The sequence below is a fragment of the Phyllobates terribilis genome, unplaced genomic scaffold (assembly GCF_046119375.1).
Source record: "Phyllobates terribilis strain yellow unplaced genomic scaffold, ASM4611937v1 Scaffold_10__3_contigs__length_209671492, whole genome shotgun sequence".
In the NCBI taxonomy this organism is placed as follows: domain Eukaryota; kingdom Metazoa; phylum Chordata; class Amphibia; order Anura; family Dendrobatidae; genus Phyllobates; species Phyllobates terribilis.
The window spans coordinates 129,626,429-129,646,975 of record NW_027362770.1 but is presented as its reverse complement, the minus strand read 5'-3'; the positions used below and the strand labels follow the sequence as shown (position 1 = coordinate 129,646,975).

General features: G+C 39.8%; 1 protein-coding gene across 2 annotated transcripts in view; it reads left to right on the top strand.

Moving 5' to 3' along the window:
- The window catches only part of CSF1R (colony stimulating factor 1 receptor), a 104,798-nt gene that overhangs the window by 50,847 nt on the left and 33,404 nt on the right, over nt 1-20,547 (top strand). The window contains exons 4-10 of one of the 2 annotated variants that reach the window (XM_073649783.1): nt 1,619-1,749; nt 3,285-3,450; nt 8,169-8,358; nt 10,217-10,332; nt 10,630-10,738; nt 15,819-15,997; nt 16,848-16,960. In XM_073649783.1, the coding sequence (XP_073505884.1) occupies nt 1,619-1,749; nt 3,285-3,450; nt 8,169-8,358; nt 10,217-10,332; nt 10,630-10,738; nt 15,819-15,997; nt 16,848-16,960 (1,004 nt within the window). Of the gene's footprint in view, nt 1-1,618; nt 1,750-3,284; nt 3,451-8,168; nt 8,359-10,216; nt 10,333-10,629; nt 10,739-15,818; nt 15,998-16,844; nt 16,961-20,547 lie in introns of both variants that reach the window. The other variant, XM_073649781.1, reaches the window with a different exon arrangement.

Here is a 20,547-nt window from a genome sequence, read left to right as displayed (position 1 = left end):
ACAAGAGATGTCTTCGAAGGTTGGTGTGAATGGTGGAAAAAACACCACGTCAAACATCCAAAAACCTGAAGGTCAACCTGGAACAGTCTGGGGTTATGGTTTCAACAAGTAGCATATGCTGCACACTAAACCAAGCAGAGCTTTATTGTTGAAGGCCAAAGAAGAAACCATTGCTGAAGAAAAGACATCAAAATAAACTGCTGATCTTTGCCAAAGAGTACCTTGACAAACCACAATCCTTCTGGGAAAACGTTCTGAGGACAGATAAAACAAAAATAGAGCTGTTTGGTAATGCAAAGCATCAGTTCATTTACAGACGGCGCAATGAAGCTTATAAGGAAAATAATACCTTACCAACAGTTAAGCATGGTGGAGGATCCATAATGCCGTGGGGTTGCTTTGCTGCGTCTTGTACTGGAGTCGTTGACCGTATCACAGGAATCATGAAATCAGAGAATTATCATGAAATTTTAGAGGGAAATGTCCTACCCAGTGTAAGAAAACTTGATTTGAATCGAAGATCATGGGTCCTCCAGCAAGACAATGACCCAAAGCACACATACAAAAGTACACAGGAATGGCTGAAAAAGAAAAAAATCGACTGTTTTAGTATGGCAAGCAATGAGTCCTGAGTCCTCAATCCCATTGAAAATCTTTGGGGTGAGATGAAATCCGCCATTGGGAGAAAAGAACCCTGCAAACATTCAAGAGCTTGAACAAACTGCAAAGGAAGAGTGGGAGAAAATTCCAGCTGAGAAGTGCAAGAAGGTTATAGATGGCTACAAGAAACATTTGGAGGCTGTCATCAATGCCAAAGGGTGTGCAACCAAGTATTAATTAGGGGTAACTTTATTGCTGCACATGCTGTTTATTCTGTTTCTTCCGTGAAATGTTTTATTGTTGCATTACTTTGGACCACTAATTAAAAAATCCTGAGGATATAACTTTGGTACATTTCCATTTATTTTTGAGGATATTGTACAGTCTATGAAAAAAATGGAGGGGTGCCAATAATGGTGAGCAGCACTGTAGGACAGAGTAGGATACGAAATCTGGCAAGCACAGCACACAACATCTTTCACATCAGTAGGTGAGAGGAGCTGGAGAAGCCCTTTAAAGGAGATTTGTTACTTACCATAAACTGTAATTATTTTTTACCTGGTGCAAATGTCAATGTTCTCCTGGCGTTGTTTTTCTTTTGTTCCTCCTGCTCCTCTCCATTCCTGAGATATAGCCACCTATTCCCTCCATGTAAACCTAGTTTCTTTAAGTAACTGGGTGTGGTCATCAAGACACCCACAGAGACAAGATGAGGACCACGCCTCTTGGCTCAAATGGCAAGATTTACATACAAGTAAGAGGGGTTTATATCTCAGGAATGAAGAGGCGTAGAAACGAAAGAAAAACAATGTTGGATTCAGGAGAACAGTGGCATTTACACCAGGTAAAAAAATATATTTTATGGTAAGTGATAGTGAATGGTGCCCATACATATACTTGCTTGCGCCTATCATTTCCCGGCCTAAGAAGTCCACCATGTCTCCTGCAGAACTATTTTAATCATTCCAAAAGCTTTATATGTAGAAGAGATCAAACCTTCAGTTTTCTTTCTGTTTAGAGCCGATCATACCATCAGTTTTTCTGACAACCCATGAAAATATCAGAATTCAAGGTGAAGACTTCATCATGACCTGCATAGCAACTAGTAACGTTAAGTCAACTTTCGAATGGATGCACAACACAACAAAAGTAAGTACACCCCAGGCGATCTTTTTTCTTCATTTTCTACTTTATGGAAATTTTAAGATAAGCAATACACAGAGGCAATACACAGAGTCTATTTTTGCACTGTATGCCAATATCATATCACAAATTCACGTAGATGTTTATTTTTATTAATATTTTTATTTTGCTTGCTTTTTTCATCTTCTCTCTTGTGAAGATCTGAGGTTGTGGGTTTTAATAATCACCTAGGCAGGTAAACTATACAACAATATTTTATTCCTTACAACAAATCCAGGTAGATGGCCAAAATACAGTTCTCTCAGTCCTCAAGTTCCTACCAGGGATCAGTAGTTCCACTGCCTTTGTATCAGGCGATACCCAATGTCTCCCAACTTTTGGTTGGCCCACAGATTTCGTATCTCCAGCCAGTATAGTCTTTATTCACATTCCATGACACTCCAAATGACAGATAAAAATGCTAGAAGCACAGGTATCCAGTAACAACAGTCCTTTAAGAAAGTTTATCAAATCCCAGCGACAGATCCCACAACTGTAGTACGTTTATCCAGCCCAGTCAGCAGCCGGTCTCTACTCCATATGCCATCGATCCATCCATGGTCCAAGTCCTCAGTCTAGATCCTATCCCTTCAACATCATTCCACCAACTCTCTCACTACACATGTGTATTATTGTCCTGCCTCCCTGGGATCAGCCCCCTCCTCCCCAAAGCTAAATGTGCATTAGTGGAGGTATTTTTTCTCAGGTCAAACCTATCACCTGAGACTGCATTTGAGATCCCCTATGGTGACGGCTCCCCTAGGTCTTAGAAGACCATTCACACAATGGGTCTAGTGGCTGATTAGAACAATGGCTGGAGGCTGCTGAGATACTAATGAGATTACTGGAATGCTGGACACTTTACAAGTGAAATTAATGCACATACAGTGATGAGCAAGCAGTGCATTAATAGAACACAGCAAGCAACTCTCTAATAAAACACAATAATAATATTGACGCAACCAGTGCTCAGTGCTGGAAAAAGTCCAATTAGTCTTAGTTAGTGGCCAGCTCCTCACAGTCACTTTTAAAAGTGATGATAAAATTGGGCAGGATTTAACTAAAGGGAAAGGCTTTTCAACTGAATGTAAAATTGACAAATTTAGCAAGGGACGTGCACCTCTTAATAAATGTGGTTCATTTTACTCCAGTGAAATATGGGCAGCACAGTGGCTCAGTGGTTAGCACTGGCTTTGCAGCACTGGAGTCCTGGATTAAATCCCACCAAGGACAACATCTGCAAGGAGTTGGTATGTTCTCCCCGTGTTTGCGTGGGTTTCCTCCGGGTTCTCCGGTTTCCTCCCACACTCCAAAGACATACTGATAGGTAATCTAGATTGTGAGCCCTAATGAGGACAGTGATAATAATGTCTGTAAAGCACTGTGGAATTAATGGCGCTATATAATTAAAAAAATAAACATATTCAATTTAAGGCTGGACTATAGTAAATTGCCTAAATTATGAGAAAAATGTATATTTGTAACATTGCTTTGTTTTATAGATTACGCAAAGACCATCAGTAGATATTGATACTGTAAATGATGTTTGGACTATAATTTCCAATATAACTATTCCAAATGTGGCATTCAACGACAGTGGGAACTACACCTGCATTGCTCAAAACAATGGGGGATCTAACAGTACTTCAGCAAGCCTCCAAGTTATAGGTACTGGGATAAGAGTTACGCTCATACAGAATACACACATCAATATACACCTAATCCAATGCGGTTGTTATTTCAAACCCATTGGATGACAGAGACTCTAGTTTGAATTAAAAAATATATACAGTACAGACTAAAAGTTTGGACACTCCTCATTTGAAGATTTTTCTGTATTTTCATAACTATGAAAATTGTACATTCACACTGAAGGCATCAAAACTATGAATTAACACACGTGGAATTATATACTTAACAAAAAAATGTGAAACAACTGAAAATATGTCTGATATTCTAGGTTCTTCAAAGTAGCCACCTTTTGCTTTGATGACTGCTTTGCACACTCTTGGCATTCTCTTGATGAGTTTCAAGAGGTAGTCATCGGAAATGGTCTTCCAACAATCTTGAAGGAGTTCCCAGAGATGCTTTGCACTTGTTGGCCCTTTTGCCTTCACTCTGCGGTCCAGCTCACCCCAAACCATCTCGATTGGGTTCAGGTCTGGTGACTGTGGAGGCCAGGTCAGTCATCTGACGTAGCACCCCATCACTCTCCTTCTTGGTCAAATAGCCATTACACAACCTGGAGGTGTGTTTGGGGTCATTGTCCTGTTGAAAATTAAATGATGGTCCAACTAAACGCAAACTGGATGGAATAGCATGCCGCTGCAAGATGCTGTGGTAGCCATGCTGGTTCATTATGCCTTCAATTTTGAATAAATCCCCAACAGTGTCACCAGCAAAGCACCCCCACACCATCACACCTCCTCCTCCATGTTTCACGGTGGGAACCAGGCATGTAGAGTCCATCCGTTCACCTTTTCTGCGTCGCACAAAGACACGGTGGTTGGAACCAAAGATCTCAAATTTGGACTCATCAGACCAAAGCACAGATTTACACTGGTCTAATGTTCATTCCTTGTGTTCTTTAGCCCAAACAAGTCTCTTCTGCTTGTTGCCTGTCCTTAGCAGTGGTTTCCTAGCAGCTATTTTACCATGAAGGCCTGCTGCACAAAGTCTCCTCTTAACAGTTGTTGAAGAGATGTGTCTGCTGCTCGAACTCTGTGTGGCATTGACCTGGTCTCTAATCTGAGCTGCTGTTAACCTGCGATTTCTGAGGCTGGAGACTCGGATAAACTTATCCTCAGAAGCAGAGGTGACTCTTGGTCTTCCAGTTTGAGCCAGTTTCTTTGTAGCGCTTGATGGTTTTTGCAACTGCACTTGGGGACACTTTCAAAGTTTTCCCAATTTTTCGCACTGACTGACCTTCATTTCTTAAAGTAATGATGGCCACTCGTTTTTCTTTACTTAGCTGCTTTTTTCTTGCCATAATACAAATTCTAACAGTCTATTCAGTAGGACTATCAGCTGTGTATCCACCAGACTTCTGCACAACACAACTGATGGTCCCAACCCCATTTATAAGGCAAGAAATCCCACTTATTAAACCTGACAGGGCACACCCGTGAGGTGAAAACCATTTCCGGTGACTACCTCTTGAAGCTCAACAAGAGAATGCCAAGAGTGTGCAAAGGAGTCATCAAAGCAAAAGGTGGGTACTTTGAAGAACCTAGAATATAAGACATATTTTCAGTAGTTTCACACTTTTTTGTTAAGTATATAATTCCACATGTGTTAATTCATAGTTTTGATGCCTTCAGTGTGAATGTACAATTTTTATAGTCATGAAAATACAGAAAAATCTTTAAATGAGAAGGTGTGTCCAAACTTTTGGTCTGTACTGTATATACCTTTATTGAAGACATATCCCAAAAACAAACATTTCACAAAACCGAGACAGGGTGGGAACAGAAAATATCCAATGCAGAGAGATGCGGTATTGAACTAAGTCATATCTCAATTTATATCATATTCCAATAAACAACTGGAACACCTTTATCAAGCAAGGTTATACAACTTGAAAAATATATGGAAGAAGCTTAATAGCGAAATGGCTTAGGGGTCTTGAGAGGTGATCCTTGATGTAGCGGTCAGCCTCCACTCATTCCACCAACAGGTAAAAACAACTATTATATGTTATGAAATGTTTGTTTTTAGGATATGTCTTCAATAAAGGTATATATTTTTTAATTCAAACTAGAGTCTCTGTCATCCTATCCATATTGAAGTAGGTATATATTGATATTGTTACAGTGTCTAGCATTGTTTGAAATTTTGTTTTGGACCTTTTGATGTGTAAGAATACACACATCGCATTGTACACATGAGCCAGGAATCCTACAAAACAGACAGCGATGGACAATCCTTCACTCTTCCATATAGGATCCATTCTTATATCCCCCATATTAACACAGTTGAGGACCATATATACAATTTAATGCGTGAAAGGAACCTATAAGTTTAAAAATTAAAAAGCCATTCCTAGATATAGGGTTACATCTAATATTTTCTTGCATATTAGAATCCACCTACCAAGAAGGTCACACCTTGAAGGTGTTGTCCCATAGACAACATCTATAAGCTATCCGCAGGATAGCGACTTTGGGATCTCAAGCAATCCTGAATATGGAGATTTCAATGTTCCTTGTGTGATTGAAATGGTTGTGCGCATGAGTAAACCCAGATACATGTAGTGTCCATTGAAGTTGGGGTCAAGAATAAGGAATGGAGCAATGGTCACACATGCACACTACCACTTCATTCACACAGGAGACATAGGGACCCCTATCCACAGGAAGATTCAAGAATTTAAACTCCCACATTAAAAGAAACCTGTCAACTGATTCATACTGCCCAAACCACGAGCAGCATGAATCAGAACTTTGCTGCACGATTGAAGCCAAGTATACTTTTCACTGAAATGCTCCAAGTTGAAGATCCCGCCAAGTACCATAGGGAGAGATTGGACTAATCTGGCGCCACCACCATTCGGTTTCTCCCAGTGCCACTCCAAGTGATTGACAGATCTTTCTTAATGTAAACACATGGCGACCTGTAAATCAACTAGAGCACACATGTCAAACTCTGGCCCATAGGGTGGTTTTATTTGGCCCATGACACCAGAACCACAACCTCTATGTGGGGCCATTACTCTGTATGGAGGACTATGTAGGGCACATTATTCTGTATGGAGGACTATGTGTTGCCCATTATTCTGTATGGAGGACTATGTGGGGCCCATTATACCGTATGGAGGACTATGTGGGGCCCATTATACTGTATGGAGCACTATGTGGGCCCATTATACTGTATGGAGGACTGTGTGGGCTCATTATTCAGTATGGAGGACTATGTGGACCCATTATTCTGTATGGAGGACTATGTGGGGCCTATTACTCTGTATGGAGGACTATGTGGGGCCCATTATTCTGTATGGTGGACTATGTGGGGCCTATTATGCTGTATGGAGGAGTATGTGGGGCCCATTATACTGTATAGAGCACTATGTGTTGCCCATTATTCTGTATGGAGGACTATGTGGGGCCTATTACACTGTAAGGAGGACTATATGTTGCCCATTATTCTGTATGGAGGACTATGTGGGGCCTATTACTCTGTATGGAGGACTATATGTTGCCCATTATTCTGTATGGAGGACTATGTAGGGCCCATTATACTGTATGGAGGACTATGTGGGGCCCATTATACTGTATGGAGGACTTTGTGGGGCCCATTATACTGTATGGAAGACTATGTGGGGCCCATTATACTGTATGGAGCACTATGTGGGCCCATTATACTGTATGGAGGACTGTGTGGGCTCATTATTCAGTATGGAGGACTATGTGGACCCATTATTCTGTATGGAGGACTATGTGGGGCCTATTACTCTGTATGTAGGACTATGTGGGGCCCATTATTCTGTATGGAGGACTATGTGGTGCCCATTATGCTGTATGGAGGACTATGTGGGGCCCATTATACTGTATAGAGCACTATGTGTTGCCCATTATTCTGTATGGAGGACTATGTGGGGCCCATTATTCTGCATGGAGGACTATGTGGGGCCCATTGTACTTTATGAAGGACTTTGTGTGGCCCATTATACTGTTTACTGGTTGGCCCACGACTTTGTCCAAGTTTTATCACTTTGGCCCTCTGCATGTTTGAATTTGCCATCCCTGAACTAGAGCAATATGTGGAGAAGCCAGCCACGGTCAGCTCTGAACTAGTATCATCTTTGAATATAGTGGCCCAGCTGGGAGGTTTCTTCCCACACTACCCTAGTTAATTGACAGTTCTTCCCTGTGTGTGTATTGGAAGAGACCTGTCAATCATGCAGCCAGGCTCTAATTCATGGTTCGGGCAGCATGAATAAGTTGACTGATTCCCTTTCACCTATTCTGTGGATTGGTGATATATGTTTTTTTATGGGAAAACCGATTTATGTTTGGCTTTAAAATGTCTCCCTTACAAAATTGAGCAGTTCAGTGAGGTAGGCTCCTGAAAATATCTAGGATTATCTGCAGCCTTCTCAGTGCTGATGGCTGCTTGTCCTCCTCTCAGTTCCATAGCTCTAAGTACCTAATTAGCATATAAATATACATAATTTACATAAAAGTCACAATGTTCAGTGTCTGCATATGTAGAATGTCATTTTAACAGACAGCTTTTCATAGGACCTATAATTAAATCTGGCTCATGTTCTTTAAGCCTAAGAGGAGAGGCCTACAAGACCCCACCTAAATATTGACAGAACTGATATAATACCTAATGGCCGGTTCATCTGATTCAGTCAATAAAACAACCATATTCTTTTTTTCCAGAAAAAGCCTTTGTGAATGTTTCAACATCACAGGACAGAAGTCATACATTGTTCAAGGGTGGCACTATAGATCTCATAGTAGACATCAAAGCTTACCCAAGTCAACTGTCCTGGAAATGGCTACACAACAATGCCGGCAATACGAAGAATGTTTGTCCTTTATCAAAATGGGAGGAAAAGGGACCTTACAGGTTTGTCTTTAATGCACAATGATATGAACATGAACTTTTTGATGACCAACCTGATGTCATACTTGACGACTTTTGAGAATTGACATGCGGGAGATTTCAAGAAGCCAGCACTGCGCAAAACTTTTTTTTTTTTTTTATAAACCCACCAATTAATATAGTGCATGTCCCCACCTGAACAGGTAGTAAATATGAACATTTTCATCATATTTTAATATGCATGTAGCCTCCAAACCAGTCATACAAACAAAACTGACTAAGATGAGACCCCCCACAAAAAAATAGATCCTGTCCTCCTAAACAAATAAAGACCCCAAACCAGATGCAGTACCATAAACTATTAGACCAGTCCATTTAAGGATCCCTGAATTGACACAAAAAATATACTCCCCACTCCAGACTCCTTAAAGAAGTAGAAATCAAGACTAGTCCCTATGAAAAAATACAGACCCCAGATAAGATTGGAGATCTCCTAGGTGGGGTCACAGGCAACATCCTGGCCCCGGCCACCATGTAGGAAAGTTGTCTGTGCCAGCGCCTATAAGCAAAAAAAATGACCCCTTAAATGTGGAAAAGTGACTATTTAAAATGGACATGGCACCTAGAAGACCGTCTGGTTCTTCCAAAAGTCCGGGAGATGTGTCCATTTTTTTAGAAGTCTTCCAGATTTTCCCGGAAAGTAGCCAATTATAATTGGTTTCTAAGGTATAAAGCAAAAAGGAGAATGCCTTATATGTAGATATACAATATATGGCACTTTCCATCTAATACCATACTACAGAGGCATTTGCTCCTAGAAGTAAAGTACAACTTTATGCGGAGAAAACCCATATAATGTTGTGCTGTACAGAAGTACCACTTGGTAGCACACGAGGGTCGTATTGCTCTATCTTAGGAAGCTGTAGGCCTCCGTGTGCTATCCTAATGGATTTGGGGTTGTTCAACATTATACATTTGAAAAGGAGGACAACCCGAACATGCGGTCCTCCTGACGAAGGACGGTGGTCCGAAACGCGCGTCGGGGTGTATGCTGCGCAGTAGGTGATCACTACACAAGTATGTCATTGCACATTCAGAGACATGATCTGGTAGCATTTTCCATCCCCTTTTCCTCCGCTACCTTAGGCATGCTTGTCTCAGCACAGACGGACTCAGGGTCATATGGTCTGTGCACACGCTAGTGAGTAGTGCTAGATTATATATATCTAGCACTACTAAGCCAGACACCTTGCTAAGGGGTTACATTTAATCCCCAATAACGTGCTGAGCATTAACCAATTCCCTTTTTCTTTGTGTAAGGATATATGGGGTTTAAGCTGGTCAAATGTATCAACATCTACCTCTATCATTATCTACCCTATATTCTACCCATACATCGATGGACTAGTGGATGGGTTATTGGACATTTTATGATAGGACAGACTGTCATATACTAGTCTGTTCTCCTGTGTAATCACATTATACAACAATAATAAATTTAGTATTAAGCACGTCACGTGCTGTGCACGTTCTTTTCCTCTTGTATGTAGTACCATTTTTTCAATGTTTAATGAAGGTATTTTAACTGCTATTATCTTCAGCTACTTTTTATCGCTTTCTACAGCCTTATGGACCGCATGTTCGAGTTGTTCTCCTTTTCATATGCATTCTTACCGAATGGTCTGCCGCGCTATGGTCGTTGTGCTGAGTTCCACATTTTGGATTTCATGCCAGAGACTGGATTCCAATACATTCCATATTTGTATAGTTTTCCAGGGGTCTCATCTTCCAAAATTATACATAGTAGACACACATGAGATTTGGGATTATTTTCCCCATTGGAAGCAAAGTATGCGGTTTTACAATTTTTGTGCTTTTTTAGACGCAGAAGTATCCTGCCTCTGAATCGTCTGAATGAAAATGAGAGTGGGACATACACGTTCTTTGTAAACAATTCAGAAACCAGCGCTTCCTTGTCCTTCGAAATCTTGCTGTACAGTAAGTTCTTATTAGTTGAAGAGAATACTTATCCTTTACAATACTTTTTTATATGTAATATCCCCCTTCAACATACTATAGATCAGGGGCGGTCCAGCTCTCGAGAACCCCTCCAATCAAACAAAAGACTGTACACAAAGGGGCATTTTTATTGTATCCCAGTATTTAGCACAGATACAACCCAAGGAGGCGCAATTTTGCCAAATACATCAGACTTATACTTAACTGGTTTGCCCTCTGCCTGCTATAGACGGAATGAGACTAATGCTGTACTGATCTGTTACTTATGTGTTCCAGGTCCTCCAACTGTTGACATGAATACTGTAAATGGTACCCAGGAAATAAGTTGCACATCACAGGGGTATAACTTACCAACTATTGAATGGTTTCAATGCTTTGATACAAGGTGAGAACTGAAAAAGTATTGAAAATGTCACTTGAATAGATTTATTTAAGATCATAAAGAAGTAAACAGATCCAGTATTTCTGTGAAAGCCACAGAGGGACAGAAAAGTACACAGAGAAAAGCGCAAGAAAACATAAAAGTACACCGCGCAAAGCACAAAAAAACATAAAAGTACACAGAGCAAAGCACAAGAAAACATAAAAGTACACTGAGCAAAGTACAAGAAAACATAAAAGTACACTGAGCAAAGTACAAGAAAACATAAAAGTACACCAAGCAAAGCGCAAGAAAACATAAAAGTACACAGAGCAAAGCACAAAAAAACGTAAAAGTATACAGAGCAAAGCACAAGAAAACAGAAAAGTACACTGAGCAAAGTACAAGAAAACAGAAAAATATACTGAGCAAAGCACAAGAAAACAGAAACGTACACCGAGCAAAGTACAAGAAAACAGAAAAACATACTGAGCAAAGCGCAAAAAAAAGAAAAGTACACCGAGCAAAGCACAAGAAAACATAAAAGTACACAGAGCAAAGCACAAGAAAAAATAAAAGTACACTGAGCAAAGCACAATAAAACATAGAAGTACACCGAGCAAAGCACAAGAAAACATAAAAGTACACAGAGCAAAGCACAAGAAAAAATAAAAGTACACTGAGCAAAGCACAATAAAACATAAAAGTACACCGAGCAAAGCACAAGAAAACATAAAAGTACACAGAGCAAAGCACAAGAAAAAATAAAAGTACACACAGCAAAGCACAATAAAACATAAAAGTACACTGAGCAAAGTACAAGAAAACAGAAAAGTACACTGAGCAAAGTACAAGAAAACAGAAAAGTACACCAAGCAAAGCACAAGAAAACAGAAAAGTACACAGACCAAAGCACAAGAAAACAGAAAAATATAGTGAGCAAAGCACAACACAAGAAAACAGAAAAGTACACCGAGCAAAGTACAAGAAAACAGAAAAGTACACTGAGCAAAGTACAAGAAAACAGAAAAGTACACCAAGCAAAGCACAAGAAAACATAAAAGTACACAGAGCAAAGTACAAGAAAACAGAAAAATATACTGAGCAAAGCACAAGAAAACAGAAACGTACATCAAGCAAAGTACAAGAAAACAGAAAAGTACACTGAGCAAAGTACAAGAAAACAGAAAAGTACACCAAGCAAAGCACAAGAAAACAGAAAAGTACACAGACCAAAGCACAAGAAAACAGAAACGTAAACAGCCCAAAGCACAAGAAAACAGAAAAATATAGTGAGCAAAGCACAACACAAGAAAACAGAAAAGTACACCGAGCAAAGTACAAGAAAACAGAAAAGTACACAGAGCAAAGCACAAAAAAACATAAAAGTATACAGAGCAAAGCACAAGAAAACAGAAAAGTACACAGAGCAAAGTACAAGAAAACAGAAAAGTACACTGAGCAAAGTACAAGAAAACAGAAAAATATACTGAGCAAAGCACAAGAAAACAGAAACGTACACCGAGCAAAGTACAAGAAAACAGAAAAACATACTGAGCAAAGCGCAAAAAAAAGAAAAGTACACCAAGCAAAGCACAAGAAAACATAAAAGTACACAGAGCAAAGCACAAGAAAAAATAAAAGTACACACAGCAAAGCACAATAAAACATAAAAGTACGCTGAGCAAAGTACAAGAAAACAGAAAAGTACACTGAGCAAAGTACAAGAAAACAGAAAAGTACACCAAGCAAAGCACAAGAAAACAGAAAAGTACACAGACCAAAGCACAAGAAAACAGAAACGTACACAGCCCAAAGCACAAGAAAAAAGAAAAATATAGTGAGCAAAGCACAACACAAGAAAACAGAAAAGTACACCGAGCAAAGTACAAGAAAACAGAAAAGTACACCAAGCAAAACACAAGAAAACAGAAAAGTACACAGACCAAAGCACAAGAAAACAGAAAAATATAGTGAGCAAAGCACAACACAAGAAAACAGAAAAGTACACCGAGCAAAGTACAAGAAAACAGAAAAGTACACTGAGCAAAGTACAAGAAAACAGAAAAGTACACCAAGCAAAGCACAAGAAAACATAAAAGTACACAGAGCAAAGTACAAGAAAACAGAAAAATATACTGAGCAAAGCACAAGAAAACAGAAACGTACATCAAGCAAAGTACAAGAAAACAGAAAAGTACACTGAGCAAAGTACAAGAAAACAGAAAAGTACACCAAGCAAAGCACAAGAAAACAGAAACGTAAACAGCCCAAAGCACAAGAAAACAGAAAAATATAGTGAGCGAAGCACAACACAAGAAAACAGAAAAGTACACCGAGCAAAGTACAAGAAAACAGAAAAGTACACAGAGCAAAGCACAAAAAAACATAAAAGTATACAGAGCAAAGCACAAGAAAACAGAAAAGTACACAGAGCAAAGTACAAGAAAACAGAAAAGTACACTGAGCAAAGTACAAGAAAACAGAAAAATATACTGAGCAAAGCACAAGAAAACAGAAACGTACACCGAGCAAAGTACAAGAAAACAGAAAAACATACTGAGCAAAGCGCAAAAAAAAGAAAAGTACACCAAGCAAAGCACAAGAAAACATAAAAGTACACAGAGCAAAGCACAAGAAAAAATAAAAGTACACACAGCAAAGCACAATAAAACATAAAAGTACGCTGAGCAAAGTACAAGAAAACAGAAAAGTACACTGAGCAAAGTACAAGAAAACAGAAAAGTACACCAAGCAAAGCACAAGAAAACAGAAAAGTACACAGACCAAAGCACAAGAAAACAGAAACGTACACAGCCCAAAGCACAAGAAAAAAGAAAAATATAGTGAGCAAAGCACAACACAAGAAAACAGAAAAGTACACCGAGCAAAGTACAAGAAAACAGAAAAGTACACTGAGCAAAGTACAAGAAAACAGAAAAGTACACCAAGCAAAGCACAAGAAAACATAAAAGTACACAGAGCAAAGTATAAGAAAACAGAAAAATATACTGAGCAAAGCACAAGAAAACAGAAACGTACATCGAGCAAAGTTCAAGAAAACAGAAAAGTACACAGACCAAAGCACAAGAAAACAGAAACGTACACAGCCCAAAGCACAAGAAAACAGAAAAATATAGTGAGCAAAGCACAACACAAGAAAACAGAAAAGTACACCGAGCAAAGTACAAGAAAACAGAAAAGTACACTGAGCAAAGTACAAGAAAACAGAAAAGTACACCAAGCAAAGCACAAGAAAACATAAAAGTACACAGAGCAAAGTACAAGAAAACAGAAAAATATACTGAGCAAAGCACAAGAAAACAGAAACGTACATCGAGCAAAGTACAAGAAAACAGAAAAACTTACTGAGCAAAGCACAAAAAAAAGAAAAGTACACCAAGTAAAGCACAAGAAAACATAAAAGTACACAGAGCAAAGCACAAGAAAAAATAAAAGTACACTGAGCAAAGTACAAGAAAACAGAAAAGTACACTGAGCAAAGTGCAGGAAAACAGAAAAGTACCCCAAGCAAAGCGCAAGAAAACATAAAAGTACACTGAGCAAAGAACAAGGGAACAGAAATGTCAACTGGGCAAAGCACAGAAGGCAAAGTACAGAGGGACAGAAAAGTACACTGAGCAGAGCAGAGAGGGACATAAAAGTAGTGAGCAAAGTACAGAGGGACAGAAATGAGCAATGAGCAGAGCACAGAGGGACAGACAATTACTGAGCAAAGTGCAGAGGGACAGAAAGTACACTGAGCAGAGCACAAAGGGATAGAAAAGTACACTGAGGAGGGCAGAAAGGGACAGAAAAGAACACTAAGCAGAGCAGAGAAGGACAGAAAAATACTGTGCAGAGTACAGAGGGGTCAACAAGTACATAGAGCAGAGAAGGACAGAAAATTACTCAACAAAGTACAGAGGGACAGAAAAGAGCAACGAGCAGAGAACTAATGGACAGAAAAGTACTTAGCAAAGTACAGATGGACAGAAAAGTACTGAGAAAAGCACAGGTGGACAGAAAAGTACACTGAGCAGAGTAGAGAGGGACAGAAAAGTACTGAACAAAGCACAGAAGGACAGAAAATAACAAGTAGCAGAGCACAGAGGGACAGAAAAGTACTGAGCAAAGAACAGAGGGACAGAAAAGTACTGAGCAATCAGAGTGGGGCAGAAGAGTAGACTGAGCAGAGCGTCTAGTTTACAATTCACATCAAGAAGTGCATACAATGCCCAAATACAGTAGTAGATGCTCTGCCCAGATCGCACTATGCAGTGCCTGGATAAATAGAGTATGTATAGCACTACAATTGCCATACCGTACCAGTGTTCAGGAAACACTGTCAGTGCCTTCATGCTGGTATAGACTAGGTAGATACAATGATATTAAATATCAATGTAAACCTTCATGAACAAAAGAAACATAAATGTATTTGGTATCTTCGTTTCATGCTAAACCACTTCCTCAGGGGGCGTCAGGAAGTGGTTTGGAATGAAACACGCGTTGGGGCTGTGAGACATGGGATGGCACTGTGCACATTGCGTATAATATAACTCCACACAATAATATGTAAATTACCGAATGCATGTATGTTTCTGTTGTTCCCTTCAGCATTATGTTCCCGTGAACTTTTTATTGGGCAGTACAATGTATTTGAATAGTGGAACATCAGCTTTACATAGGATGATACTCTAGTGATGCCTTCTGCTATTGTTATATATAAGTTAGCTGACTATACACCAGAAGCTTAGTTATGGTAGTTATTATTGAGTGGAAGATTTTCTGGTTACTTACATTCTTATCAAATTTGTTCTGTAGTAAAAGTTTTGAAAAGTCGAAAACTTTAGGCACAACTCTGAGTTGCATCTAAATTTTGCAATTTTGGTGTTTTCACGACAGTTTCTGCCAGTTCTGTGAAACGTTGCAGAGCTGGGGTGGGACCAGAGACAAAGCTAGGGCAGGACAAGGAGCATGGCAGGGGCGGATGTTGATTCATGACACCACAAATCCCACTCTAGTACCTGACTGGAGTTAGGTTTCTGCCATGGCAAATGAATATCTATTCACCTTTTTCAGATCAGATTTCTTTTTTTTCTAGTTGTTCAGATGAAGAAAAAGTCCCCTTAAGAGGTGATCAATCCCAGCATATACAGGAAGATAAAGTGATCAGTGCCATAAGACCAAGTGACATTCTCAATAATATCACCATTTTCTGTACAGCTACAAACAATGCCGGGACCACATCTGCAAAGATATTATTCACAAATATTCAGCCAAGTAAGTCATAACTTATAGTCACACGTCTTTGAGTCAATCTAGGGTATGTGCACATGACATCTTTTAAACTCAGATGAACCTGAGTTTTTCAATTGGAAGACGCTTCGGGACACGTCAGCATTTTTTGTCTTTTTTTGCGTCTTTTTGGTCATTTCCTGAGCACTTGCTTTTACGTTTTTGACCAGCGTTTTTCTGGTCGTCTTTTGGTCATCTTTTTTATTAGTGTTTCTTGATCATTTTTTTACTTTAAGCATCAATAAAGAAACCGCTAGCCAATGATGAAGCGAAAACACCAGCGAAACACTAAAAAAAGACTTAACGTATAGAATGTCTTCCAAGCATAAGCCACCTGATGCATCGACAGGTCGCTTCTTTTAGCCGCTTAGCATCTTTTAAAATCTGAAGGGGTTAAAAGATGCTCAAAAGCCTGAATAAATTAATAGCAAGTAGTTTTTACATAGAAATATATGTGTTCAATCAATGGAGTGTTTTCTGAGTGCTTTATCAGGTGGTGTCCACCTGAAAAAGATTGCATTGATGGAGAGCAATTATCAGATCATTTTCCTCTGGATTTTCTCTAACACTGAAAATGATGGTCTAACTGTGGTAAATATAAGAACCCGGTGGCTACATCTTAAAAGGATTTAAATCTGCTGTAGGAAGCCCTTTAATAAATGTCATTTTGGTTATTATAATATGGAACTTCAGGGACTCAGGGGTCTGCATTGTGAAACCATCACCTTGAACAAAAAGAAAGAAATGTTATGGTCAAAGATACAATAACATAATTTAATGTTCACATTTATAAATATTATTTCATTTTTGGCCATTTTCCCATTGTTTCCAGCAGTGATGCAGAGTAGGACTGAGCCCCAACAATTCAGCCCTATGATGATAGTAGTGGCAGTACTTGGAGTATTCTTCCTTTTGCTTTCAGCATTCTTCTTTTACAAGTACAAGCAGGTATGTAACTGCAGAAGTGTTTTCTGCCTTTTTATGATGATAAATAATATGGCTGTAAAAGATGGGTGCCATAGAATACTCATAAGAGGCTGAATATTTCTAAAATGCTTCCCTTGTTAGTCTGGTTTGTGTATTCTTATATACAACTACTCCACATTTCTCTGGGTGGGGGAGGGGACAGATAAGGGCTGATTCAGGATCTCAGCAAGGTACGTGGCCCCGGCTCCTTCACCATTAGAAGTAATCCGAAGAGCAGGAATAGCTAGGGTGTCCCTAGCCCCGGGATATGAAACAACAGTCACGTGACAGGTGCATAGACAGACAGCTATATTCCCAAGAATATGTGCACACGATGTCTTTTAGATGTTGGCGTACCCGTCAAGTTTTCAAGAATTGTTTTTACTTGAGCGTATAAAATAGTAAGCGGCCAGAAGAACGGTTATTTCACTTCTTTTAACCACATGGAATCTTTACAAACCTGAAGCAATGCTCAAAATACTGAACATATGAACAGCAAGTCGTATTAACAGTGCAATGCATATGTTCACTCTTTTAGTGTTTGGTAAGTGCTTTTTTAGGCAGGTAACTGAGAGTACTTGCCTGAAAACATGCCGTGGCACACACCCTAATGCCTTGGAATGATATATAACTGTAATATCTATTATTTAAAAACATTTTAGTACCTTTTCTACAAAAGTTTAATAAGTGATAGAAAAAAAAGAACATTGCTATGCTTATTCTGAGAAGAAATATCCAAAAAGACCTGCTAACAAGATTGGGGAAACAAGTGTAAAGTTAAAGCAGAACTTCAGACAATAGTTTTGCCTACATAGTGACATATACTGTAGATTATTATTAAATAAGAAGTCTCAGCAACATTTTTTTTCCCTAATCCTTTCTAATTATGTATGTAATGTAGTGTAAGTGTACTAAAATACTTACAGATCACCATCTGTCCCAGTTTCCAGCATTGCTCTGGTCCTCTTCTAGCCCACACTACCACTCTTCAGCTTTGCTGGCTCACATTTTATGGAGCAGTTCTGCTTTTCCAATGTAAGTCTATGAAACTCAGAATGAGACCCCATAGATTTTCATTGAGAAAGTGACTTTTGGTCCAGATCTGAACTCCTGTGTGAGCTGGCTAGTTTGATTTCAAGTCATGTGAGCTAGAAGAGGATGGGAGCAGCGCTGGAAACTGGAAGACGACACGGTAAGCATTTTAATGCACTATACTACATTACTTACATACAGTGCCTACAAGTAGTATTCAACCCCCTGCAGATTTAGCTGGTTGACACATGCGGAATTAACTTGGCATTGTGACATTTGCACTGTAGATCAGTCTGGAAGTGGGAAATGCACTGCAGCAAATTTTTTTTTTTTTTTTTAAACGTTAAAAGTTAATTCAGAGTGTCATTTATTATTCAACCCCTCAAACCACAAGAATTCTGTTTGGTCCCCCTAAAGTATTAAGAAGTAGTTCAGGCACCAAGAATAATGAGCTTCACATGTGTGGATTAAAGATCTCTTTTGCCAGCCTTTTCTGACTATTTAAGACCCTCCCCAAACTTGTGAACAGCACTCAGACATGGTCAACATGGGAAAGACAAAGGAGCATTCCAAGGCCATCAGAGACAAGATCGTGGAGGGTCACAAGGCTGGCAAGGGGTACAAAACCCTTTCCAAGGAGTTGGGCCTACCTGTCTCCACTGTTGGGAGCAGCATCCGTAAGTGGAAGGCTTATGGAACTACTGTTAGCCTTCCACGGCCTGGACAGCCTTTGAAAGTGTCCTCCCGTGCCGAGGCCAGGCTTGTCCGAAGAGTCAAGGCTAACCCAAGGACAACAAGGAAGGAGCTCCGGGAAGATCTCATGGCAGTGGGGACATTGGTTTCAGTCAATACCATAAGTAACGTACTCCACCGCAATGGTCTCCGTTCCAGACGAGCCCGTAAGGTACCTTTACTTTCAAAGCGTCATGTCAAGGCTCGTCTACAGTTTGCTCATGATCACTTGGAGGACTCTGAGACAGACTGGTTCAAGGTTCTATGGTCTGATGAGACCAAGATCGAGATCTTTGGTGCCAACCACACACGTGACGTTTGGAGACTGGATGGCACTGCATACGACCCCAAGAATACCATCCCTACAGTCAAGCATGGTGGTGGCAGCATCATGCTGTGGGGCTGTTTCTCTGCCAAGGGGCCTGGCCATCTGGTCCGCATCCATGGGAAGATGGATAGCACGGCCTACCTGGAGATTTTGGCCAAGAACCTCCGCTCCTCCATCAAGGATCTTAAGATGGGTCGTAATTTCATCTTCCAACAAGACAACGACCCAAAGCACACAGCCAAGAAAACCAAGGCCTGGTTCAAGAGGGAAAAAGTCAAGGTGTTGGAGTGGCCTAGTCAGTCTCCTGACCTTAACCCAATTGAAAACTTGTGGAAGGAGCTCAAGAATAAAGTCCACATGAGACACCCAAAGAACCTAGATAACTTGGAGAAGATCTGCATGGAGGAGTGGGCCAAGATAACTCCACAGACCTGTGCCGGCCTGATCAGGTCTTATAAAAGACGATTATTAGCTGTAATTGCAAACAAGGGTTATTCCACAAAATATTAAACATAGGGGTTGAATAATAATTGACCCACACTTTTATGTTTAAAATTTAATAAAATTCAACTGAGCAACATAACTTTTTGGTTTGTAAGATTTATGCTTCTGTTCATAAAGCCTACTCTCGTTTGCAGTTTGAAGGCTCTAACTTATTTGCATCTTATCAAACCAGCTAAATCTGCAGGGGGTTGAATACTACTTGTAGGCACTGTAATTAGGAGGGATTAGGGAAAACATTTTTTGATTAGACATCTTCTTTAAAGAATAATGTAAAGGCTCCTGTGTATGCATTGCATTCCCATTTCCCTGTGCAAGAACAATATATGGGCCATTTGCAGTTGAATAACTCATCATAACGCACAATTTCACCTGCTTTGGAGGTTGATGTGGGCCCCCTTACTTCCTGGGCTCCTGTGATGCAACACAGGTTGCACCACACTTGCGACCAATAACTGTCTCCTGATCATACTGTAAAATCTCAGTATATCCCATGTGACGCAGCTTCAGCCTGTCTCCCCTGCCTCCTGCTTGTGATAGGTTTCTCTGTCAGCTCTTAGCTATGTAAAGGTGCACCTCATAAAAATACACAGAGGACTGTGCTCATTACAGCTCTTAAATATACACAGAGTGAGTCAGGGGTGTTTTATAACAATGCAACTAATCATTGTATGGATATCATGGTACTACAATGAACAGTATATCATTGTTCTCATATACAAAGAAGAAATGATATGTTTAGCTGCATTGGGGGCATACAAAGGGACAAAGCAGATATTGGGGTGGAAAGTTGTCTGAGAACTGTCAATAGATATTTGATAGTTGATGATGTCATTGTGTGGTTACCAGGAAGTCAGAAACTGACTTCCTGTCTTCACTTGAGAGAATGTACTGAACTAGTTGTCAGAGGGGAGATCATATCAGACAGCTGCCAATAATAAAGGAGGGAATGTGCATCAATGTAACTGGGATGAAA